This window comes from Prosopis cineraria, unplaced genomic scaffold (assembly GCF_029017545.1).
Source record: "Prosopis cineraria cultivar Desert tree isolate PC_DT_omini unplaced genomic scaffold, ASM2901754v1 PC4, whole genome shotgun sequence".
Taxonomy (NCBI): domain Eukaryota; kingdom Viridiplantae; phylum Streptophyta; class Magnoliopsida; order Fabales; family Fabaceae; genus Prosopis; species Prosopis cineraria.
This window is the reverse complement of record NW_026555335.1, coordinates 13,277,090-13,305,007: the sequence shown is the minus strand read 5'-3', so window position 1 is coordinate 13,305,007 and position 27,918 is coordinate 13,277,090. Positions and strand designations below refer to the sequence as shown.

General features: G+C 30.2%; 1 protein-coding gene across 1 annotated transcript; it reads left to right on the top strand.

The window, feature by feature from the left end:
* Positions 1-3,834: 3,834 nt before the first annotated feature.
* Positions 3,835-6,044, top strand: LOC129308193 (L-type lectin-domain containing receptor kinase V.9-like). Its single transcript, XM_054949237.1, has one exon. It carries the CDS (start codon positions 3,926-3,928, stop codon positions 5,957-5,959), a length of 2,034 nt encoding a protein of 677 aa, XP_054805212.1. The 5' UTR covers positions 3,835-3,925; the 3' UTR covers positions 5,960-6,044.
* The last annotated feature ends 21,874 nt before the right edge of the window (positions 6,045-27,918 follow it).

The window sequence follows — 27,918 nt, the reverse complement described above, 5'->3', positions numbered from 1 at the left end:
CAGTCAAAATTTTACATATACAAGGCAATTATGCGTTTTTCATCTTCTGCACTAGTTCATAAAGATCAGATATTCTTTTTTAAATTCTTTCTACCATTTTTACAAGTAGTTTAATAAAATTCAAATTTTATTTTATAAAACTTTAAAACCATCAATATTTTCTCAAATAATAATTATTAAAAAAAATCAAATCCCCTGGACAAATGGATTTTCATTCTTAAAAGTCAAATCTCCCGGCCTTTCATCATCAGTGGACTCGGAACAGTAGCAAAATTAAATTAAATTATTTCTTAGGCCGAAGAAATTTGCTCCACCCAATCTATCAAATGAAAATGATTTTTATTGCTGGAAAGGAATGAAATATAATAAAGTAAAAAAATAAAATTAAATATAAGATGATTAAAATGTGAAGGGAATAAATAAATTATATTCATAAGAGAGAAGGATAATTTAGTTTATGAAATTAGAAGTCATGATTCATAAAGTTTTTGGAGGATGAGATGATTATCACATTTGTGATATATAACATTAAGTTTTATTATGCTTACTATGAGAAGAAAAAATAATTTAATTATTTTTATTTTTATAATCTATTCCATTCATATCTTTTTAGCAACCAAATAAGATTATAGGGTTATAAAAATCAAACAAAAAAGATTAGTAACAACTTGTTTGTAGATTCCTCATTCGGTGCTCAACACCGAATGCTTATCAGGGTTATAAGCAATTATGTCCCTCCATTTCAGCTCAAATTGATCTCACCACCCATTTAAATTAATTTTTAAATATTTTTAATATTATATTTACTAAAATAAAAAATATAAAAAATTTTAATATTAAATCAGACTATTTAGAGTATATTTAAATGGTAAACTTATAAAATTTATAAATTTTTTATTATTAAATTATATCATCTAAATTAGATTTGAACTGTCCAAAGTTTACCTATATAGTCAAATTATAATTTTTTTAATATTAAATTAAATTGTTAGATTAAATTTGTACTCAGATTGATAATGAATAGATATAATAAAATTTTAAATTTTTTATATTAATAAATATAATATTAAAAATATTTTAAAATTAATTTAAATAAATGATAGGGATCAAGTTAGATTGAAATAGAGAATTAGAATTGCTTTAGCTGAGCACGCAAATTCCTTGTTTGCAGTACTAGTCTACTTTTTTTTTTTCTTGGGAGAATTTCCTAAAAAGATCAAGGATGTGACATTATTACAAATAAAATAAATATGAAATTTTACTATAACAATTTGGGTTTGAACTGAAATTAAAATAGTAGGCAAAATGACTGAAAAATAACTTTTTTTTTGAGTTAAAATCTTTACTTTATGCGTTAATTTCATATAGTTTTACTTCTTCAAATCTTTACTTTATATGATAATTTCTTGACAATCACTTGATAACTCAATTATCATACATATTAAATATGTAATGTTACATGTTAATTCTCTATAGTTAATTGTTAAAATATACTTTGCATTTCAATTCCCTAATATCACTTGATAACTTGTTAACTCAATTATCATACTTGTTAAATGCGCGTAATGTTACTTGATAATTTTTTATAGTTAGTTATTAAAACATTTATTTTACATATTAATTTCATAACATTACTTAATATATAACTTAATAACTCAATTACTGTATTTATTAAACTAGTAATGTTAGTTGTTAATTTCCTATAGTCACTTGTTAAAATATTTACTTTACATGATAACTTGTTAACATTTAAAATAAATATTTTAACAAGTAACTATGAGAAATTAACAAGTAACATTATGCATTTAACAAGTATGTTAATTGAGTTTACAAAGTTATCAAGTAGTGTTATGGAATTAACATGTAAAAATAAATATTTTAACAAGTGACTAATAGGAATTAACATTTCAAGTAAATAACTCAAGAAGGTTATTTCAATCATTTTATCTTATATTTTAATTTCAATTCAAGTTTAAATTCCTGCAGCGAAATCTCATATTTTTTTGATACTCCTTTGTAATAATATTACATTCTTGGTCCTTTAATAAACTTCTCCCTTTTTTTCTTTGGATGAAATGGGTTGATTTTAGAAAGCACTGATATTGATAAACACACAGGTTAAAGGAAGAAATTGGCTGGCACGGTAGTCCAACTAAAATGGAGAAGTTAAAGGAAAAAGCAAGCAAGGAGGTAGTAGGGTAGAAAATGACAATTAACATTTAAACAAAAAACAAAAAAGGCTTTGACCACGTGTAAAATTTTATGCACAAATTTAATTTGGAGGGAAATTCTTAAGAATAAAATATAAATTTCCAATTTTGAAGAGAAAGGCTTTGAATAATATATATATATATATATATATATATTTCCAATTTTTATTATTCTAACTAAAATGTTTTTGAAAAAAAAAACAATTGTACCAAACAAAATTGTAATATCACGTTATTTTCTGCAAAAAAATCATTGATAAATATTGAGATAATGAAAGCTTTAGTCTCTCATGTTTGTTTCAGTTATTAATTTGATTCTTAAAATTTAATTTTTTATTAATTTTTTTCTTTAGATTTATTTTAATTATATCCGTTTGATTCTTAGTCTAAATAGGAGGTAACAGTGTTTACATTTGTGTTGACATAGACAATGAAATACTGAGAGCAGTCATTTAAATTAATGAAAAGAAGTGCAACTACTCAAGCAGAAAAACATAAACTCAAATTTTAAAAAATAAAAGAACAAAGCACAGCATAAGGGTATAAATTAATAAAAAATAAAAATATTTGAGGGTTAATTTATTCTCATTTAATTGTATATACATGTCAATTCATCAAAATATTTTACATATTAAATTAATTTATTTTTTAAAACTTAATGAGTTAACATGAAAATTTAATAAAAAATAAAAAATTAAATTTAAAAAATTAAATTGATTATCCAGCGAAATTTGAGGGGTCAAAAGTTTTTTTATCGAAGACAAAAAGCTTAAACTAACATTTGGGATTTGGTCCCCACTTTACTAACGTGTTGGCTCCGTCACTGAATTTAATGACTCAAAACTATTTTTTTTCCTTGAGAAGAAGTTTGCTCATTCCAATTTGTCTATCAGCTGAAAATGATTTTTTCCCATTCACATTTAACTGAGGTACGTAAAATCAGATTGGTCATTAAATCGATCATGGTTTTGAATCATGGGTTAGTGATTTAATCGAGGTTGAACCGGGGATTGAACCGGTGGCAAACCGGTCATGATTAAAATAATACAATTTAAATAAAAAGACATTAATTATAAAAATATTCAATCAAACCCAACCACTCAAAAATCTAACAATAATAAAATACTATATTTTTGAACTTAGCATGCTCTATCTCTAATTTTTCATTTTTTGACTTCAATTTTACTTTTTTTTGTTATCTTTTTTCCGAACTTAGAGCTCTGAAAAATTAAAAATGAAAAAAAAAATCAAAAACGACGTCATTTTGGTAAAAGTCTGAAAAAATATTAATCCGGTTAACCCAGTCAACCCACCGGGTTATCCGGGTTATACCGGGTTGAACCCGGGTTGACCGGGTTATACCGGTTTATTCCCTCACCAGGTTAAGAGCAAACCCAGACCGGACAGGGGACCGGTTCACCGGTTTCCGGGTTGACCCGACCGGTCCGGTCCGGTTTTCAATACCATGCATTTAACTGTGTATAAAAAACATTTATTTGTGTTTAAAAAAGAAAAATCAAAGACGACCCATTAGTGACCACTTGTTTAATTTACCAAGTCATCAAACCCCACGCGCCTACCTAGCACTGGAAATAATAATCATTTTTCTTCATTTCTTTTCAAAGTTTTAGTTGAACATACCCAGGATAGGACCTGTCTGTTCTCTTTAAATCAGATCGAAGACAGAAAATTCCAGAGTTTTAAGGAAACTGACCATGTCTATCATCATTTTCATGCTGTGTTTGTACCTGAACATAGCATATTCAGACGAAAATGTGAATAATGTTGGATTCAGGTATGATGGATACTTCAAGTTGAGTGCAGGCAGTGAGCAAGAGCTCAGACATTCGAATCTGACGGCTAAAGCAATATATGCCGATAGTGGCCTTAGTGAAGCATCGCAAGTCTTTTACAATCTTCCTCTTCGATTCAAGAATTCCAACGCCACTCCTTCTGTCTTCTCTTTCTCTACCACTTTCATCTTTGCAATAGTAGCCACTGATCCTGAATTTCACGGCCATGGACTCGCCTTAGCTATCTCGCCGACTAGAGGTATTCCTCAAGCTCAGCCAAACCAGTATCTTGGCCTATTCAATGCTACCAACAATGGTGAAAGTTACAATCATATTGTTGCAATAGAGCTTGATACTGATGAGGATTTTCAGTTTCATGATATTGATGATAACCATCTTGGAATTGATATAAATGGGTTGGACTCTGTCAATAGTTCTTCAGCGGCATACTATAATGATCGTGGTCGTCTCAGAAAGCTAGATCTTACAAGTGGAGAACCGATGCAGGTTTGGGTTGAATACGACAGTAAAGATCATAAACTCAGTGTCACAATTCATCCCATAAACATACCTAAACCTGAGATTCCTCTTCTCACACTGAAAACAGATCTTTCTTCTATTTTCTCTGAGTTTATGTTTGTTGGGTTCTCATCCTCTACCGACTCAAATTCATCTCATTACATATTGGGTTGGAATTTCAGGATGAACGGTCAAGCTGAGGAGATTAATCTTTCTCGCCTTCCTGACATTCCTGGGATTTTAGATCCAAATGAAATCGGCGGAGGGAAAGGATACAAGAAAGTTTTGATAGTTATATCACCGCTAGTAGTAGGTGTGGTTTTCCTTCTAATCTTGATTTATGGTGCGATCATGATCTCGAGGAGGAGAAAATTCATTCAAGTTCTTGAAGATTGGCAAATCTTGTATGGGCCTCATAGGTTCACTTACAAGGACTTGTTCATTGCAACAAAAGGGTTTAGAGATGGACAACTTCTTGGCAGAGGAGGTTTTGGAAGAGTATACAGAGGAACTCTACCATTTTCCAATGTTCAAATTGCAGTAAAAAGAATTTCTCATGATTCAAGACAAGGAATGAAAGAATTCATAGCAGAAATCGCAACCATCGGTCGTCTCAGGCATCCAAACTTGGTAAGGCTTCTTGGCTATTGCAGAAGAAAAAATGAACTCCTCTTAGTCTATGACTACATGCCTAATGGAAGTCTAGACAAGTTCCTCTACCGCATGCCAAACAGCATACTCAGCTGGAAACAAAGATTCAAGATCATAAAAGATGTGGCATCTGGACTCTTGTATCTTCACCAGCAATGGGTTCAAGTCATCGTCCACAGAGATATCAAACCAGCCAATGTTCTGATTGACAATGACATGAATGCTAGACTGGGAGATTTCGGCCTTGCCAAGCTATGGGACCATGGAAATGATCCTCAAACATCTCATGTGGCAGGAACTCCGGGCTACATAGACCCAGAAATTGTGCAGAGTGGAAAATCAAGCACGTGTACTGATATATATTCATTTGGGGTGTTTCTGTTGGAGGTTGCTTGCGGTAGAAGGCCGATCGAAACTCAAACTTCGCCGGAGAAAGTATTGCTGTTAGAATGGGTTATGGTGTGTTTGGATAAGGGAGACATATGTGAAGCAGTGGACAGCAGATTGGGGGATGAATATGTTGTGGAAGAAGCTGATTTGGTGCTCAAACTTGGGTTGCTCTGCTCACACCCTGTTGCTTCAGCTAGGCCTACGATTTCTACTATAGTGCAAATTTTTGATGGAGATTCTCAGTTGCCTGATAACTTATCAGACTTAATGAAGTTTAGAAAAGTTGGAGGCTGGTCAGGTCAAGGATGTTCTTCATCATTCTCCACCTTTCCTACTGGGCAGACTTCTATTGCTTCAATCACTTTTACAGAACCATTTGCCTCTGATGGCCGCTAGTTGATGAATTACATGTAGTTTCAATACAAATGTAAACTTCACGTAGATGTGTAAATAAACAAAATCATGGGTTTATTTTTATCTACTTTTGGTCTTGCCACTATTATTTTGATAGTTGCATTCAATTCCTTGCAATTTGGTTGTAATATAATAGTATTATTTAATTCTCTTTTGGTGCATTTAGCTTGTCGGCCTAATGTATTTGAATTAATTTGTAACACTAACCTAAGTTTATAATTAAATAAAAATAGTATAACTTAAAAGATAAATATTTAAGAAAAACAAAATTTTGATATAATTTTCAGTATCTATATAATTATAAATTTATATTTTGATATAATATATCTACGTTGACAAGGATTCCGATTGTTAGCAAGTCAAGCCTTTCACATGAGAATCAAATTAGTAAAGGGGAAGGTGGAATACGTGGACAAGAATTAAAGAAGAGCAATAATTTAAGGAGGAAGAAATTTCCAGCTGGTACACAAGGACAAGAATCAAAGGAAATCTAAATTTTAGAGTAAATCGCGCCAAAAGACGTCTGAAGCACATTTTTTTTTTTTACCAACAAAATAAGAAAAAATCTAATTTTAAGCTACAAGTTCGTAGGACTCCAATGAAAATAAATTTATATATCAAAAGACAAAAAACCCCATACCTTTTTTTTTGAAAAATAAAAAAAGTTTACTCACAGTTGTCCACACTGGCTGTCTCTAACAGCCACCAATCACTAGAGACCAACAATTAATAACAAGGCCAATAGCTGAACCACGTAAGTGGTCATTAAACCATTTAAAATCCTCAAGGTCAATGGGGTTTGAAATTGAACTCATAACTTGTGAGCTCACCAAAAAGATAGCAACCATCAAACTACCCGATTACCTTAGTGCTTGTTTGGATATAGATTTAGAATCAATTATTTGGAATGGGGTTGTTAAACCCTCAACAGTTAACACAACTTGTCATTGACTTTCACTTATTAATCTATGCATAATGGTCTGCTGCAAAATAGGAGATATGAAAATTTAAGAATTTGATAAGTTCACTTTGTGTGTGTATTAGCAAGTTTTACTTGCCAATTTAGAAAATCATTTGCAAGCATATCTGAACATTTAAGTTGACTTGTTAAAATCACTACTAGACCTGTCATTTTATTAACTTTTATTTGTTAATTACAAAAGTAATTAGTTGTAAATTGAGAGATTTTAAAATTCATACGAACCCATTTTAACATGTTATTTCACTAAAATTTAATTGTCACTTTACACAAAAAAACTACTAGCCCCAACATATTAGCAATTAAAGTTAACAAAATTATAAGTTGAGTAAATTATTTCCTCCATCTCTATATATAAAATTTTTTTAAAAATTTATTTTATCTTTTAAATATAATAAGTGTCATGATATTTTTGAGTAATCAAATAATTTTATTGTTATCTTAAAAAAAAGAGTTATTAATTACGTGCCTTGCTCAAACACCAAAATGATATTAATTGACATTCTTTGAAGCAAAAATGAAAAATTAATTTGATTTAATAGAATTTAACTAAATAAAAAATATTTATTAATATGTGTAATTCAATTAAACATATCTTATATATAAAAATGGAAGGAGTAAGGCTTAACAAGTTCATTTGATGTCATAATAATCAAGTAATTTTTAAAAATTTATTACTTATGTTATTTTTTTGTTATACAATCAAAGTGGTTTGATTGATTGATGGCTAGATGGTAACTACCCTTTTGTATTCTTTTTTTTTTTTGCATTATATAATTATAAATTTACATGTTAATTGAATATTTGATACGTATACCAGTTGTTTGGTTAATTATATTTCAAACATTAAAGTCAGACAACTTATTGTAGCATGAAAGGAGTGCCAATCAATAATTCCTCCTCTAATAAATATCCAAATGCCTTGACACATGGTAGATACAGGTTGGACTTTCAACGATAAGATCAATCTTTCACCCGTTGCCTCGATTGGTGAAAACCCTAGCCGCAGCAATCGATTGTTTTTCATCATCATCATCATCATCATTATCGCAGAGACGCAGGGGAAAGGGATGGAGAAGCTTATTTATGTTCACGTTCTCAAGATGGGAAAATATTCAAAAAAAGATTTGTACGGTTCGTTTACAATGATGCAGCAAACGACTGGAATGTGATCAAACAAAGAAGCGATGGTGGTGTTGGTGTTAAAATGTCGCGAAATTTTCAAGATGTAGTTACTCTGAACTCCCCAGGCCCTGCTCTTGTGCATACCGGCTGCGAAGCGATTGGTTCCTGCATTTACGTGATCGGTGGGGTTAATGCCCTCTGTGATCGATCTTTTATGGGAGCTCGCGATGGTTCCGGCGAGTTAAGAGAAATTAGCCAACCTGTTGTTTCTATTTATCCCCCAAATTTCTGTGTGTGTTTATCGCTGAGCACAATTGTTGCCTATAGGAGGAAGAAGGCACTTTGTATCAACTAGATTGCAAGAACAATAGCAATTGGAGTGTCTATCAGAAGGATTTACCTTATCCATCAGGTGCCCTCATTGTTTTTAATGATGGGATTCTTTACATCTTTAGTCCTGGGAAGCAATTGACTTACTGCTATATTAGCAACAAGAAGGAACTTTATGTGGTTGACCTTCCCCGATCGTTCTGGTTTTGGTGGCGACAGTTATGAAATCGATCGAATTCATTGTCCTTTCTAAGAATAGGTTCTGCGTCGTATGGGATGCCGACATTGGTGTCATTAATCAAATCCAAGTACATTACATCAGATTCTCAGTCTCTCATCATCTAACTCAGTCCACTTTTGATGTTGAGGAGACGCGGCGCTTCACTGTTGGTGGCTCTAGGCCAAGTTCTGTGGCAGTGTAAGTTGGTCCTCCTGATTGTGTGATTTGGCTTAAATGCATTTACATCATTTCCATTTGAAGTTCCTCTCTTGAATTTGCTTTTGCTCCATGTTTGTTGCATTCTCCCTTTGATTTTTCTTTATTTATTATTTCTAGTATGGATATGGTTCTTTTGAGTTTTTTTCACATTGGATGGATTTTTTACTTTTTTTATTTTTAATTAAAAGCTTATGCTTTGATTTGCACGTGAAACCTCAGTCTTCAATGGCCTAAGAGAAAAATATGGATTTTGTACTATTATCTATGTTTGGTCATGCGCTATATTTGCTTGTATTGCTTAGTTTGCCTCTTTAACAGTTTATTTATTTTTTTTGCTGAGTTTTATATTTTGAGGAAGAAATTATAATACAATGTGCAACTTAAAACCGGAACAGTGAATTGTCTTGTTTGGGTGAATAATCAGAAATGGACCCTCAAGCATTGGTTTATGGTGGTCAATGTCTCCATGATAATTGCTATCGAAGTGGTGTTATTGGTCTCTTCCATGTTTATAACTATCTTCCTTTTTTAGTCCAATGTTTTGACTTTTTTAATTCACGTTTATAGAGGTCCATATTCAGATGAGGCGGACAGCTCGATCGGTGTGATTGTTGCAATCTTTATATTTACATACTGTAAAGTTTGATGGGCTTCACTGATTTTGTTTCCCCAATAGTTAAGGGCAAGCAAGGCTTGATCACCCAAGGTAAAAAGAAAAAAAAAATAAAAGAAAAGAAAAGAAAAAACACTTACAGGCGCAGGAAATATTATGGGGTTTAGTGTTTTGAGCAGTTAACCTCCGTCAATTTTGTTTTTTTATTTTGATAAATTGGCCTACTAGTCCAAATAAATTTTATGTCCAAAATATATGGACTAAATTTTTGAAAAATTAAAAATGTGTCCGATTTATATTGATATGTAAAAAATTTATTATTAATATATAAAAAGTTTATCCTTGGAAATTAGAAAATTTAGGAGGAATTTATCATTTGTGTACAACAATGCATCATTTATAAATATAATAAAAAATATAATAAATGTTGGAATGTTTGCTTAGTGTGTGTTTAGATGAGGGAAAAAGTCAATTCCGCCCTTCAAAATTAATTTGTTCAGCAAATTATCCAAACAATCAAAAAAGGACAAAAATTGATTTTAAGACCATACGCGTGTTTTCCAATAAGCTTTGTCCATAGCTTTTGTCAAAAATTTGTCAAAAATATTGAAAAAAATTACAAAGATAGGTTCAAGATACAAAGAAAGCACATAATTTAATAAAAATAAAATTAGACTTTTTTTTTTTAATAAAATTTGAACTTTGTATCTTTAAAAAATTAATATTTGATATTTAAAAATTAAATTATATAGTAATTTATATAGTTAAAAATTAATTTTGATTAAATTATCCTAACATCTTCAATTTTGTTAAAATTCAATTTTAGAAAAACAATATCCAAACAAATTGTGTTATAACATAATCAATTATAATTAAAATTTGTTACTTAATTAATTATTTTCATAATCTATTATATCTAACTGAAATTCAAACAGGCATTTAGTTTGGTCCTGTGTTATATTTGTAAAAGCCTTGATTTCACTTTTTTGTGGTCAGTTTTTTTAGATTTTTATTTTTATATAATTAGGAAAAGCTGAAAGACTGTGGGCCCATGATTAAAAATTTGATGTGTGACCCATGATTAAAAATTTATTATAAAATAAATAATCTATAAAAAATTCACATATCATGATTTAATTGGATATAATTACCTTAAATATATAATGTTAAATATATAAGTTTCTTCTTAAAAATATATTTTGGTAAAGAAGTGGATTTGAAATTGTAACAACAGAATTACAAATTTAATTTAGCTATTAAAAGGTTGGTGTTCAACTTAATTAATAAATTGGCTTTGTTATTTCGAATGAATGACAAATTCTACATAAAATATTTTCTACTTGTATTTTTAACATGTACAAACTTTTTTTGAGGAATTCTAGATATCTTGTATTGATAAATAGGGCAACCTTTACCTTAATTCATTCTTTCTAGGAGCAATTTTGTACATCCATTAAAGAATTGTCAATTTCATCATGATTTGCTTAAGAGTATTGCATGGGTGCCACAAACCATCTGACCTAGCTTCTTATTGTAATGTTAAAGGGAAAATCTGCCCTAACTTTGTGCTTCAAAATTGGATGGGGGGTTGAGCTTTCATAATTTTATGAATTTCTATGATGCGTTGCTTGCTCAAACTACTTGGCGAGTTCTTCAAAATCCAAATGAGGCATGGGTCTAAGTCCTTAAAGCTGTTTATTTTCCATCCTACTCCTTTTTACAAGCGAAAAATCATCGCAGAGCCTCGTGAGCCTGGAGTAGTATATTAATAGGGCGAGATCTCCTCCTTAAAGATGCTTGCTTTAGACTTGGCTCGGGCAAGGACATAGGGGTTAGGTTAGGTCCTCAGATTTCAAGTTTGCTTTGTTCTTAATAATTTAAATATTATTATTTATAAATAGTTATCCAAAATTTATAATTTATTTTTTAAATATTAACACCTCAATTGATGTTTCAAAAATTTATAGGTGACTTGTAAATTGTATGTGAAAATTTGTGAATAAAAATAAAAAAATATTTACAAATAAATTATTAAAAAAAATTTTATAAAAAAATTAATATTGATTAGGTCCTCAAATTTTCTAAGTTCTTCTCTGTAATTGTTTTGATCAGCTAAAAGTCATATCAACAAATATCTAACGGAGGGGTGATACTGCTATGGCTTTAATACATGAAAGGTAGTGAAGATTATAACTAAAGTGTCAGTTGTTCAACTTTCCAAGTGGGTTAAGAATATATTAATTATAATATATCCATAGTAATTTATACTTATGAGAAGGAATGACACTTAAAATTAGTCAAGTAAAGTCCTAACAAATTTTAAAATGAAAGGTAAAGTCCTTTAAGTTCTTAATTGGTATTTTCACATAATGCAATATGTTTTCAATTTTAAAATTGGAAAAACTAGTTTCAAATTTAACAAAACAATATTAATTTGATCCGTCAATTTAGAGATTTATTTTTTCTTTTTTTAATACAAAATTGTAAAATATCAAAATATCAAATTTGGATAGTGTAATATTTTGAAGGAAGACTTATAATTTATCATATTATTTTAATTCACAAATCATGTATACATTTTTGAAAAACTAGTTGAGATGACTAATATTCAAAAGATAATGGGTTAAGGGTTATATTTTCTCCTCAACTTTACTCAAAAGGTCATTAGGCACCCTCAACTTAACTCAAAGTCAATTTTATCTTTTAATATTAAAGATTCCTTTTGCCTTTGTCATGCCTATTTATTTACAGTTAATTGGTTAATGAGTCCCGCCATTTGTATTTTTTAATATTTTTAAATAAAAAAATACACATCATACACTCTCTCCCCCTTCTGTCTCCTTCTCTTCCTCCTCTCCTCCCTACTTTCCATCTCTCTCCTCCATTCTTTCTCCCTCCCTGATTACTAAAAAAATGTAAATTAGTGAGGGAATTTAGTCAAGGCTCACATGTTCATCTCTAAAATGGCAAATTAAAGAGGAATGTTGATTTTATAGCTTGATTTAAAATTAACAAGGAAAATAGTAAGGGATTGTCAATTCCTCTCTAAAATAAAATAATTAGTAAGAAAAATAATGAAGAACCATCAATCCGTTTCTAAAATAATATAATTAGTGAGGAAAATAATGAGGGATTGCCAATTTCTCTTTAAAATGAGATAATTAGCAAGGGATTATATCCCTAGATAATTACTAAAAAAATTTTCTTTTTGAAAATGAATTTTAATTATATATTTAATTTAATTATTTTCATTTAAAAATAAAATTGAAAATAAAAAATTAACTAAAATTCATAATAAAATTATTAAATATTTAATATTTGCTTTATTTGAAGTTCATTTTCATTAATAAAATAATATTTTATTTAAAATAAAATGCAAAGAATCATTTAAATAATTATAAATATTTTAACATATTAATAATTGAAAATAAAATATAATATACATGTGTATTTTTATAATATATTATTTGATATATTTGTGTAGTTAAATAATATATATTTAATTTTTAATATAATGATTGTAAATGTCTTTTAGTTCAACTAACAAAGAAAGAGAACATAAAACTTGGAACGTAAGAAGTCAAGAGTTCAAATCTTGGCCCTAATTGGTATAAACATAATGAATATGTGATATGACAAGGAGCAGGTGACATGATGTGAGGTAGAGGATGACATGGCATGAATTGTCTTACACGTGGTGTGTGATAGGGTACAAGATGGTAGGTAACATAATAGGTGACGAAGCATAAGGTTATAGGTGACATGTCATGAGTTGACGCATATGAGGCGAACGTGGTATTAGGTGGCCATTTTTAAATATAGGCATGTTTAGCGAGAAATTAGCTGGGGCTTGATCTTACTTTGGTATGCCTTCCCTATCTCTTTTTCTTCCTTCTACACATTTCAAAGTTTGTTTTCATGAGTGAGAGATGTTGTTTTTATACCTAAGGGCTTTTGGATTCAAACCCATTAGTTCTAATGGAGCTAAAGAGAATTACTTAACACTTCTAAACTTAGTTTTATGGATTTTATAAGGTTATAAGTTTGGGGCTAGAGTATTGGATGAATCCCAACCACTTTGAGGAGAAATTTAGGTTACTAGGTTTTGTATTTGTTGTTGTTTAAGTTAATATGAGTTAAATGGTGTTAATAGAAGTTATTAAGCTCAAGTTGTGAATTCAAACTTGTGGTTAGGAAGTTGAAGTAGTGGAAATGTGAGATTAGGAGTTGTAAGTGGCTTTTAAGAGGATTAATAGTGGTATTGGTTGCTATTAATGCTAGATTCTTTATTATCACATGGTTGTTAAGCTCTGGTAAGCTCGAGAAGCAAGTATTTAAAGGGTAACTTTTGAGTTCTCAAAGGTTTGAGGTAACTGAAGAATCTCTAATTCATGTTATTACTTGTTAAATTGATTTAGGTTATTTTTGTAAGAAAGAATAATGTGAATTTATTTAAATATAAACTTAATTATTGTTTAAGAAAAATAAATGCAAGTGGTGTTTTCATGATTTTCCATTAAAACTTATTCTATTGGAAAATGCCATGTCTTGTTGAAATATTTTATTATATTGTGAAATGGGAAGTTTTATATGCATGCTTATTATAGGTAACTACATGGTTATATGCATGCTTGGTTGATTTCCTTATGCCGTGAGTTATGAAAATACATGGTGATAAATTGTGTATAGTGGCATGATCATGCTTTGGGTAAGAGGATGCCTTAAGAGGATTAGATATTATTTCCACGTGAAATTACATAATCAACACTATGGGTGGCCTCGATATTTGGTTTCTTAGGTTGGTTATTCCTAAATATCACCCAATAATGGGTGTAAGTGTAGGTTGTCAAGACCTTTTGCCTTTAATATCACTTAGACTAGGTGTGGGTAGGGCTATAACATTCTGAGTTTTAATTCCTTGATTAATTAAACCTAATTAGGATAATTAAGTAAGTTGAAGTAGTGTGTGGTCAGAAAGGTCTAATAATCATATTTGATGGTATTTCAGCCTTATTTGTGGGTCTGGTATCGAGGCGGGCCACTTTAGTATTGAAAGGAGAAGAAATGGAAGAGTTAAAGTTGTTGTGCCACATGCCGCGGCGTGAAGATTGTTCGCCACAGTGCACAGATGTAACATCTCGAGTTTTAATTTCTTGATTAATTAAATCTAATTAGGGTAATTAAGTAAATTGAAATGGTGTGTGGCCAGAGAGGTCTAATAATCATATTTGATGCTATTTCAGCCCTAGTTGTGGGTTTGGTATCGAGGCAGACCACCCGAGTATCGAAAGGAGAAGAGAAGGAAGAGTTGAAGTTGTTGTGCCACACGCCATGGCGCGTAGATTGTCTGCCACAACGCACAGCCATCCTTGAGTGAGGAAGGACATTTCTGTGCTATGCGCCACAGCGCATGGCCATTTTTTGCACTTTATCAGACGCAAAATGAGACAGAAAAAAGAAAGAAAAGGAAGGAGAGAAAGGAGAGGTGTGCTAATGCTCTGCTAGAGTTTGCTTGGGGATCACTTTGAGAGTATTTTAAAGGCTACAAACACTCAAGATAAGTATCATACCTATTAATCTCTCCTTTTCTTCAACATTTATGAGTTTATGGTTAAGGTTTGATAATAAAAGTGGGAATTCGGTCCATATAGGTTATGAGTCTAAATTTTTTGACTCAAATAGAGTTAATGGGGGTAGATTAGAGTATTCAAACCTTAGTATAATGAGTTTTGGTGTTTTGGGTTATTGGGCACTATAAATGTCTAAAAATCTCATTTATTATGGGTTGTTGGAAGTTTGTAATGCCATTAATAGGAATTTAATGGCTCATTAATGCTATTGGGAGCTAAAGGTAATTATTAAACCCAGTGGTTAGGCTCCACCTCTTGTAAGGTGAAGGTTGGGCAATTTAGAAGTAAAGATTGAAGGTTTAATTGTTTGAGCTTATTGTGTTGATGGAATTCAACTTGGTTGATTGTAGTTTTGGCTCTTGGTCACTTATTAGAGTGGAAATCCAAAATTAGAAGTTAATTGATTGAGGGGTAAACCTTTGACCTCTCAAAGGTTTGAGGTAACAGGGGAAAAACTCTATTTTAGATAGTTGTATATTAATTGATTGTTTGAATGCTAATGGTGAATATTACATGTATGAGATTGATTTTTATGTAACACTATATATTAGTTTTCATTGAGTATATGAACATTTGATTGAGCACAATACTATTTTGGCTTGAAATGTAAAATGCAAAGTCAAAAGGGTTTTATTATGAAAATGCTTATGTTTTGAAAATGAATGCAATGATGAGTAGAGATATTTGTGTGTTAGTCATGAAATGAATTTAAGAAAAGGATAGGGATACACATTTGGGTAGCGTAAGGTCATGAGCCTAACGTGGTTGTGGTATAGTGAGTAAATGAAAGCAAAAAAGTAAACTCAAGTGGGTAATGATTATGGCATGATCAGTAGCGAGAGTTTGCCTAGAGATTTAGGAGTAAAGAAAATTCATATGGTAATTAGGCTGCCCTTTGGTGCGCTGGGACTATAGCCTTATCCCACTATTTATTGAGGGACTGTCCCATAGTTTGTTGAAGGACTAGAACCTATCTATTTTCACCGGTTCAATGAGGAGAATAGCCTAGGGTATGAGGCACCTTAGGGATTCGAGAATAGGGAAAGCCGTGGTCTGAGAGTGAGTCCCGTGATCTTTAGCCGGTTCATATCTCACAATTAGTGAGCTTGGGTAGTCCAGTCACACGGACGGAGCCCTAATCAGTGTTATAGCCTACGGTTTCAATCTAAGGAAATAAGAAAGATATAAGGCTGGTTGATCATTGCCTAAGTAAATATATGACGGGTCACACGTGCAAAGTGCTGGCAGGTCGTAAGAGTATAGGTCTTATCACATATCTGATAATATGGGAACAATGCACCTAGTTATGTGAGTAAAGAAGCTATATAGTGATTAATGATAAAATGTGATATATGAGGATATATTTTATAAATTTGATCTCCTTGTGCATGTAGTTGTTTATAATTGATATATAATTGCATAGTGTAAGTTTAACCTTAGTTACTGAGTGGCTAGACTCACCCCTCTTATTTAATACTTTTTAGGCTCTAGCTTTGGTGTTGAGAGGGAGAAGACTAAAGAGGGGGGAATTAGTACATTCCTTCTTGTATGCCTCTAGTTTTGATGTATTTGTGTAATAGCATATAAATTTCCAATTCTAGGATGTATATTACCTTACTTTCACTATTTTGGTTGTTGAAAATGTTAGAATTGTATTTTGGGCCCTCAGCCTTTGGGTATTTTTGTCATATATATGTATATAGGGCCAAAATATTAGTACAAGTGTAGAAATAAAGATTTGGGCATGTTTTAAATGATTTAAGTTAAATGCAATATTAATTTACCTCCCCCTTTGTTTTTGTTAAATTGGGATTGAGGAGTGAATTTTTGTTATAATGATATTTTGATGCTTGTGACATATTGTACTAGTAATCCTAGGTCTATTGGATATGGTCCAGGTGTTAGGAAAGGCTTTTGGCACTTGTTGAGGGTTTTGGACACCTACTTTTTGTAAAAGTGTTGAATAGGGGTTAAAATGTGTTTGGGTGTCCAACTTTTTAGTATGACTTGTTTTGAGAGTAAAACCCATACCATTAGTTAGTACAAGAATAGAGCTTTTTGTAGATACCTAGATCACATCATTCAGACGTCAGATGGAGAATTAGGGTGGGTTGAAAGTTCCCTAATTCTGTTGTCATTTTGACAGTAGAACTAGTAAAAATTTGTGTAACACACCGCGGCGTATGGCACCTGAGCTACGGCCTGTGGCACTGAAAGCAACATGTTACGGTGCAAAGTGCATCCACCGTGGCACATTGCTCTATATTTTAGTACATAATTTATTTTCAAACGTTTTCGACTTCTTTCACTCCTTTGAGGTATCCCATACTTTCGAAACTTATTTTCACTCTGGTATAAAAGGTTTTGATCGATTTTTAACTTGTTTCTATATAAAAAATTTCAGATCCCTTACTTTTGGATTAAACCTTTAGTAATCACTTTTCGGAGCTAACCCCTCGATTACCATGAGCTTTATTTGTTAAATATGTTTAGTGGAGTGTGAGCTTTGCAACAGACATTTTTGAGTGAAGGAAGAACCTCTTTGTGCCATGTGCCGTGACGTATGGCCATTTTTTGCAGTTTATCAGACATAAAATAAGACAGAAATAGAGAAAAAAGAAAAGAGAGAAAGAAGAGACGTGACAATACTCTGCTAGGGTTTACTTGGGAACGACTTTGGAAGTATTTTGAAGGATACAAACACCCAAGGTAAGTGTCACACTCATTAATTTTTCCATTTCTTCTACATTTATAAGTTTATGGTTAGGTTTGATACTGGAAGTGGAATTTCAATCTATATAGGTTATGGGTCTAAATTTATTAACTCAAATGGAGTTAATAGGGGTAGACTAAAGTATCTAAACCTATGTATAATGAGTTTTGGTGTCTTGGGTTGTTGGGCACTATTAATATTCAAAAATCTCATTTATTATGAGTGGTTGGAAGTTTGTGATGCCTTTAATGGAGATTTAATGGCTCACTAATGCTATTAGGGGCTAAAGGTAATTACTAAACCCAATGGTTAGGCTCCACTTCTTGTAGAGTGAATGTTAGGCAATTTAGAAGTAGAGATTAAGGGTTCAAATGTTTAAGTTGGTTATGTTGATGGAATTCAACCTTGTTGATTGTAGTTTTAGTTCTTGGTCACCTTTTGGATTGAAAATTCAAGCTTGAAAGCTAGTTAATTGAGGGGTAAACATTTGACCTTTCAAAGGTTTGAGGTAATTGGGGGAAAACATTACTTTGAGTAGTTATATGTTAATTGATTGTTGAATGCGAATTGTGAATGTTACATGCATGGGATTGATTGTTAAAGTAAAAACAATGTATTAGTTTCATTGAGTGCATGAAAAAGCTATTTTTGGCTTGAAAATGTAAAATGCAAAGTCAATAGGTTTTACTATGAAAATGCATATACTTTTGAAAAAAAAATAAATGTAATGATGTGTAGAGGTATTTGTGTGTTAGTAATGAAATGAATTTGAGAAAATGATGAGAATACATACTTGGGTAGCGTAAGGTCATGAGCCCAACGTGGTTGTCGTAATAGTGAGTAAATGAAAGCGAAAAAGTGAAAACAAATGAGTAATGATTATGGTATGATTAGTGGCGAGAGTTCACCTAGGGATTGGGAGTAGAAAAAAATTCATATGGCATTTAAGTTACCCTCCGGTACACGGAGGTATAGCCTTGTCCTACTGTTTATCAAGGGACTGTCCCATAATTTATCAAGGGACTAGAACCTAGCTATCTCCATCGGTTCAATGAGGAGAATAGCCTAGGGTATGAGACACCCTAGGGATTTGAGAATGGGAGAAGCCATGGTCCGAGAGTGAGTGCTATGATCTTTGGCCGGATCACACCTCACTGATTGGTAAGCTTAGGTAGTCCAGTCACATGGACGAAGCCTTAATCAATGTTATAGCCTATGGTTTTAGTCTGAGGAAATAAGGAGGATATAAGAGTGGTTGATCATTGCCTAAGTAAATATATGACGTGTCACACGTGTTAAGTGGTGGTAGCTATCGTCCTAGTCACAAACATAAACAATGCCGACCAAAGATCAGTAGATGTTGCTTTTAGGACTCCACTAACACCTTATGAGAAATTAAAGTTTTTGGGTTCCAGGGGGAGTATGGTCGCAAGGCTGAAACTTAAAGGAATTGACGGAAGGACACCACCAAGAATAGAGCCTGTGGCTTAATTTGACTTAACACGAGAAAACTTACTAGGTCTAGACATAGTAAAGATTGACAAACTGTGAGCTCTTTCTTGATTCTATGGGTGGTGGTGCATGGCCGTTCTTAGTTGATGGAGTGATTTGTCTGGTTAATTCCGTTAATGAACGAGACCTCAGCCTGCTAAGGGTCATGTCATATATATGAGAATATGATGACAATGCACATAGTTTTGAGAGTTAAAAAAGTTACAGAATGAAAAATTTTGATATATAGGGGCATGTTTTACATATTTGATTTCCTTGTGCATGTGTTAGTTTATAATTGATATATAATTGCATAGGGTAGGTTTAACCTTGGTTATTGAGTGACTAGACTCACCCCTTTCCTTTAACATTTTTCAGGCTCTAGCTTTGGTTTGAGAGGGAGAAGACTAAAGAGGCAGGGAGTTAACATATTCCTACTATATGCCTCTAGTTTAGATTTAATTGTGTAATGGTATATGATTTGTTAATTCTAAGATACATGTCACCATACTTGTACTATTTTAGTTGTTGGAAAAGTTAAAATTGTATTTTGAGCCCTTAGTCTTTGTGTATGTTGATATATATATATATATATATGTTTATAGGGCCAAAATACTAGTGCAAGTGTAGAAATGAAGATTTGAACATGTTTTAAATGATTTGAGCGAAATGCAATAACAAATTACCTTCCCTTTTGTTTTTGGTAAAATGGGGTTGGGGAGTGAATTTTTGTTATAATAATATTTCAATGCTTGTGACATGTTGTATTGGTAGTCCTAGGTCTATTGGACATGGTCCAGGTGTCAGAAAAAAGCTTTTAGTACTTGTTGAGGGTTTTAGACATCCATTTTGTGTAAAAGTGTTGAAAAGTGATTAAAATGTGTTTAGGTATCCATCTTCCTAGTGTGACTTGTTTTGGAAGTAAAACTATGCCATTAGCTAGTTCATCTAAAGAGCTTTCTGTAGACACCTAGATCATGACATTTGAATGTCGGATGGAGAATCAGGGCGAGTTGGAAGTTTCCTGATTTTGCTGTCAAATGACAACAAAACCAGTGAAAATTTCATGCAACATGCCGCGGTGTATAACACCTGAGTCGTGGCGTGTGGCACAAAGAGCAACATGCCATGACGCAACGTGCATGAGCTGCGGCATATTACCCTGTATTATATCACATGTTTTGTTTTTCAACCATTTTTAACTTCTTTCACTCCTCTGAGGTATCACATGCTTTTGAAACTTATTTTTACTCTAATATGACATATTTTGATCGATTTTAACTCGATTCTATTTAGAAAACTTAGGATCCCTTACTTTTGGATGAAACCTTGGTAATCCCTTTTGAGCTAATCCCTCGATTACCATGAGCTTTATTTGTTAAGTGTGTTTAGTGGAGTGAGAATGTTTCAAGGACATTGTGACACCCTAATAGATTTGAGAATTTTGAGAATTTATGATCTAAGGTTGCGTGAGATATCTTTGGTTGGGTACCTCCTCATGATTGGTGAGCTTGAACTAGTCTATTCACACTGACTCAATCTTGTGAAATTATTAGCTCACAGATTTGGTTGGCAATATGTGGAGAAGATAAGGAGTTGTTGATCATGCATTTGAAAAATTATGCATTAAAATTTTAATTTCCATTATTAAGGCACTTATTTAGAGTATTTATTAAGGATAAAATTGAAAATATGTAAAAAAATTTAAAAGATTAAGGTTTCAACTAAATTTTTTTAGAATCATAAAGTAGTTACCAGTGTCATGTATTATGGCCTATAAGGAGTGATTTATAAGACATTTTTTACAAAATTATGCATATTAAAGCAAAAATATAAATTTTTAAAAATAACCTTAATTTAATATAACTTGTGAAATATAAATAGAGAATGAAATATAATAAAGAAGGAAGGATAATATTGAACAAGTATAATTAATAAAACCTTAAAATATATTTTAAGACATTAAATTATTTCCAAATGTGTCTTACAAATGAGGATGGAATGAGTATATGTATCAAAATTTACTTTTTTTTTATTTTTATTCAAAAAAGAAATACTTCATGAAAATTAATGGATCTCAATTTAAAAAAAATCCAAAACAATGAATGGTGAATATTAAACTTATACATAATAATATTTTGATGCTTTGCATGCATAATGTAGATCATTTATTCCTTTGAATTTTGTTATATTTTATGATCAATTTATAAAATTGTAAATTTTTTAAATTGTACAATTAATAAAAATTTTTTTACGATATATAATTTTTTACATAGTGAAAGAACAAATCATAATTTTTTTGCCTTTCAATTTATACATTATAATAAATTCTACAAATAATTTGATGCTTATTTTCAACATGTAAAAGGTAATAAATTATATAATAAAATAAATCATTTATTCTTTTACTATGTAAAAAAATATAGATCATAAAAAATATTGCTAATTGAAATAATTTTTAATATACAAAATTGAAAAGCAATTGAATTTGATTCTTATGGGCTCATGTTCCTAAAGTCTTTCACCTTAAAATTAGTTAAACGATTGGATCTGGCTCTTATGGACTTACTCTCCTAAAACTTTTCACCTTAAAATTAGCTATTTATTAAAATCAATATTTACTACATGGGTTTAAGGCTAAGCCTAGAAATCCATTTATAATTTTTAAATTTTTTTAAAAAAGTTTGACATTGTAATGTTATATATTCATTATCCAAAATCTAAATTATAATGTTTTAAAATCTCAAATAAGTAACACAAATTATTATTTTAAAGTACAAAATCCTTATTCTAATGTCACTTGAACCCAAGCCTGTGTTTATATTATACTCTTTTTATTAAAAAAATATAAAGTATTTTTAATTAAATTTTACTTTTCAATAAAGTATTTATTTATTTTTAAATTAACATAATTTTTTTATATATACCCCTATTTAACAAGATATTTCGCTCTAAAATATAAAGTGAGTTATTCATTAGAGATACTTTTTGGAAGAAAAATAATAATTACACCTTAAAATACTAAAAGCATCTTATATTTTTAAACATTAAACACATCAAAAAATGTCTTATATTTTTTAACAGAGGTAGTAACTGAGAGTTAATATCTTGTGCATCGCACAAGTATAAAAATCTAGTTGTGAGAAAAAGATATGATGTTTTAAGCTAAATTGTTCATAGGAATTCTGCTTTCATGCTATATGTAATTTATTACAATAATGGGATTTCTAATCTAGTTTTGGAAATGGGATCCCATTAGTTGGATTTTGATGTTTTATTAAATTACTATTTATCATGGTAAACTTTGTTTATTAATTTTAATTTTTTCTACTATAATAAAACCTTTTTTGTCATGATAGTTGGTTTTGAAATTATTTTTTTAATTAAGGAAAATTTTTTTACCATAATAAAATTTTCAAAGATAGTTTTAAATCTTTTCTGCCATGTTAGATGGTAGATTTTTTTCTTCCATGGTAAGCTTTTTAATGGATGAGTTTTGATCTTTAATTACTATAATAGACATTCATTACTATAGTAGGGTGTTAAATAGGCTTTCATAAATGTAGGATTCTACAGCATCAACCTCAACAAATAAAAATAATAATAATGAGCTAACTCAAGTTTAATATACAATTTGCTAATCATTTTTTTTTGGATGAAATAAGCTCTATTAGAAACAAAGAAAGATGTACAAAATAAAAATCTCAAAGAGGGCACCACCTTTCACAATCTACCTGGCCTTACAATTGAGTGGGTTGATAGTAAAAGGTTCTAAAAGAATCAAGGCTATGTAAACTTATCCTAATAATATCATTTACAAAGAAACTAGGATCATTACAAGAGAAATTAAATGAAACATTTCAATCTTTGAGGATAAGTTTTCTAATGTCCAAACTAAGCTCACGCGGTAGTTGTTCACAGTAGGAGTACCTGATAATGAGGTTATAGCTTTTAGCACATAGGATATCAACCTTGATGTTTTTGCACCCCTCATTCTAGCACCTTTGAAGTCCTCTCAAAAATAAAAAAGGATTGCTGAATCATTTGAAGAGATACTTACCTTTTGTGGAGAAACCTATCTCTCTCTCAGTCGTATTTCTTTTTGACAGTAATACATATCTTGTTTTCCTCAACCTCCAATTGCCAAGATACCTCAAGTCTCATATAATCAAAATTGTGAATGTTGTGGTTAAAACTAGTTGACTCACCCTGCCTTAAGGAGATGAATGAGCTTAGCATCTTTCTATCTTGTATTACCCATAACTAAAATAGATTCAGCCTTGGTTCTTTAGTTGCACTAATAATTTCTTTTTTAAAAAAGTGAGTTTAGCCATAAAAAATGTTTTCATTCTCTCAAATATTAACAAGTGTTGATTTTAATGAGTTAAAATAGACACTATTGAGGCAGTGACCAATGAAATAAGACCTAACAATACCCAAAAATGTGGCATATTAGACATTCTTCAAGTACAAGCACAAGTTCTATTATATTGTGTTGACAATGATTTCAAGAGATGTATTTGTCATCTATAATTCCTTACAAATTCTCCCCATTAGTTCTTATTGTACAAAATTAAATTGTAAAACTAATGTTATACTGTAAGTTAGCTAACAAATGAAGAAAAAAAGCTTACCTCATCTGCAATTAATTTTTGGCACATTGCTGTATAAGAAGAAAATAGATGTATAAGAGAAATCATTATAAAAGAAAAACTTAAAGCTACAAGTGACAAATTATTTACCTATATATATAAATCTCATAAGCTTTATCAATAATTAAACAAATAGCTATAAAAGCAATGTCACATATAATAAATATCTTATCTACTTTAGTCTCAATTGTTTTAATGATCTTATTGAAACAAGATAAAACAAGCATACATTTAATAGGCAATTGACACAAAATTATATAAAATAAATACATTAATTAAAGGACTATATTTAAATTATCAAAAGTTTTAACTATGTCATTAATTTATATCAAATAATAACAAGTTTTCTATTGAACATTATCTAATTTTCAACAAAAATTTGATCATGATACTATTCTGATACCACCTTTTTAATCTCAATTCTCATATGTGGTTTTTATGGCAACCAATTAACATATTATCTAACATTATTGAGTATTGAATTGGATTTAATTAAAAAAAAACACTTTGTAGAGCAGAACACAATTTAACAAGAAAAAACACAACAAAAAACTGATCAAGCACATGAGCTAAATTTTAATGTAAAAAAATCAAAAATTTAAATTTATCAACAACCAAGAAATTGAAAAAATAATAATTCAATAAAATAATTCAATTTCACTATAAAATTTATTAATAAAAACAAACAAAATGAGTTTATTAATAAAAAATGATCTTCCCTTTCTCAAATATTAATTAATGTTGAACTTGGGAGTTGAAGCAAGGTTATTAAGGAATCAATTAATGAAGTCATAAATAAAAATATACAAAAAATGTAGTAAATTAGCCATTTATCAAACAAAAGAAAAAACAAATTATTATGTTGCGTTGATAGTTATTCTAAGGACGTATTTGTCATCAATTATTACTTAATAATGCTCGTCATTAGTTCTTATGAAAAATAAAATTATAAAACTAATGAAGAATGTGAGTTAGTTGAGAAATGAAGGAAAAAATTTACCTTGTCATGCAATCAACCATAAGCATAGCTCTATATAAGAAGGAAAATTGATATATAAATTAATCATGACACAAGAATTAATTTGAAGCTATTAGTGACAAATTACTCACTCATATGTATAAACCTCAAAAGCTTTAGCAATGAAGGTAAGGATAGATATAAAGATATCGTCACATATGTCAAATATCTCATTTAGTTCAATCTAAAACGATTTGATATTTTCCATAAATTAAAATAAAATAAGCATAAAATACTTTAATCATAAATTTAAATTAACTAAATACTTTAATTAAAGGATTTTGTTTAGATAATGAGTGTTCAATTTTGGTGTTAATGTTTAGACAAAATAACAAGAACAAAGTCTTATGTTGATTACAATAATAAATTATTAAATATTTTATATCATTTATTTTTAGTACTCTTACTACCTTGATCTATTTTATGTTCAAAAACTTTTTTAAAAGATCTTTTTGCTGGAACAAATCTACACCAAAGCTTATTGAGATCAAAGCATTTATCAAACATTTTCACAATCTCTTCAATATCATCCTATAAAAAGCTCTTCTCTGAATAAAATATATTATAAACTCCTTCAAAAAAGTGGGTTTGTGCTTTGTCCCAGTGAAAAAATGGGATGATAAAAGAAACTTTCTTATTTATGAAATTTCTTTTAAAAAGACATGGTTAAATAAGAAAAATCATATTAAAAAGATAATAAAAGAAGACTACATCAAAAATAAAGCAAATTTTTGTCATTCAATAAACTTCTCTAAATTGGACATAAAAAGTGTAAACTCTTTTAAACAAAGACTAAGTTAAAAATGCGCAGAATTTTGGCCCCAATCACTCAAAAAATCAAATTTTGTAGGAGATAATCTTATTAGTACATCTTTAATAATTGGATTAAACACCATTTTTTTCCTTTTCTTTTTTTGAAGGGCATTGGACCTTGTATTGAAAGGTGGGGTAATATCCTCTTGAAAAAATTTAGAGCAAAATCTCTCTCTATCAAAGACTCATCATCTTTTCTGTTATCTATTAATTAAAAATAATTATGGGCCCAAACACAATGCCAGCAATGCATTCTAACTCATTTTGCCAAAATTTTGGTATAAGGATGCAGTAGCAATATATGATATTTCTAAAATATTGCAATTAATCACTTATTTCTTTAGTTAATCATTTATAATTAATATCCTCATTATATAACCTTGATTAATTTCACATTGTATTTTTTTATGAATGTAATAATTATAGGATTTAATTTAGATAATAAAAATGTTCAATTGTGTCATTAGCATTTAGACAAAATAACAATAACAAATTTTTGTGTTGATAGTCTCTCAAATCTTGAGCGAAAATTTGACTCTGATGCCATTCTGATATTATTTTTTGTTTCAATTCTGAGTTGATAAGTAGATATTATAGCGAATTGCTAAATATTTCACATCTTTTTAGTGTTAAATTCATTTTATGAGATAAAAGTCAATTTCATAAACTAAGATACAATTGATGCAAGACTTTTACATCATCGAAGTATCCTTCATTTCATTTAGAAAAAAAAGAAATAAAAATATTAACTTAGAAAGAGACATAAAACTAATTAAAATAAAAAAATTAAGATATTAAATATTACATACCAAGATTTTTCTTGTTATATAATTTTCCTTCACCATCTAATGCCACACGACCCATCATCCAATTACTATGAAAATAATTAGGACAAATTTTTCCAAAATGACTTGAAAATTCCTCTAAAAAAGAGAAAAAAAGGATGAAGAGAATAGAAAAATTATGTAAATAATAAATGACTTATATATAACTTGCTATATTAACCTAAAAAGTTTCTTCAAATAAAATTCAACATGTTTCCATCAATTCTCATTTAAATTTTCTTCAAATTTTTAGCATACGAATGAGAATCCTTAAAGTCTAACTTCATCTCTTGCAAAATAATTAAGCATCCATATTCAAAAATAACTTTAGCAGCTATTTCATCTAAAATAGCTTGTACGTATTGTTGGTATTGTAGAGTAGTGATATCAAATGCTTCTAAAATACAACAGCTAATGTTTTGCTTCATTGGTTGATCCTTTATAGGTACAATCATCATTATATCACCTTTATAAATGTCAAATTGAACATTTCTTTTACAAATCTAATAATTATAGGATATGATTTAGATAGTGAAAACATTTAATTCTGCCATTAGTATTTAGATAAAATAGCAAGAATTGTTTTTACAAATTCAATAACTATATTTATGGAAGTTAGAATGGTCACTTGCAATCTTAAGAGTTAGGGATAATGAAACACAGAGAAATGTTGAGAACTTAAGTCACAAGAACTTATATTTTTATGTACAGTAACTGAAAGGGGTTCTTGTATCAAGAACTACAGCAAAAAGAGGGGAGGAAATTACATAGAAGGAAAGAAAGAGTATTACAAGCCAAAGGATAAGACCACAAAATTCTCTACCTTGAACCTTTGCATTCCCCCACACCTATAACATTGAATCGTCCCTGAACCCTAATGGAGGTTTGTGAATTAGGTTGCTACTCCTTAGGCCCTGCTTCACCATTGCAGTAGAATGTCCTTTGTCCTGTGATAACAGTCCTTGTGGTCCATTGATTAGATTTGTCTTTTCATTTTTATCACCTTGCTCCACCTTATATCTACCAGCCACGTGTCCGTTCACCTCATCTACTTCTTTAGCATGCATAACGGAAGCTGAATCAATTATATATTTACATGGATCCAGATCCTCTCAAAAATGTCTTCCTCAACGTCCCTTAGCGTCCTAAAATCTCAGCCCTTTAATAAATATTCAATATCTCATATTTTATCACATCATTTCATATAAAAATAATTTTATTTTTTATTTTCAAAACTTATTCTAAAAAAATTTCTCTTTAGATTTTTTAAATTAATTTTTATTAAATAGATCAAGTCAAAGTTTGAATAAGCTA

Bases quoted from the DNA above. Each gene is read 5' to 3' on its own strand.
- LOC129308193 (XM_054949237.1), top strand. From the start codon at position 3,926: ATGTCTATCATCATTTTCATGCTGTGTTTGTACCTGAACATAGCATAT.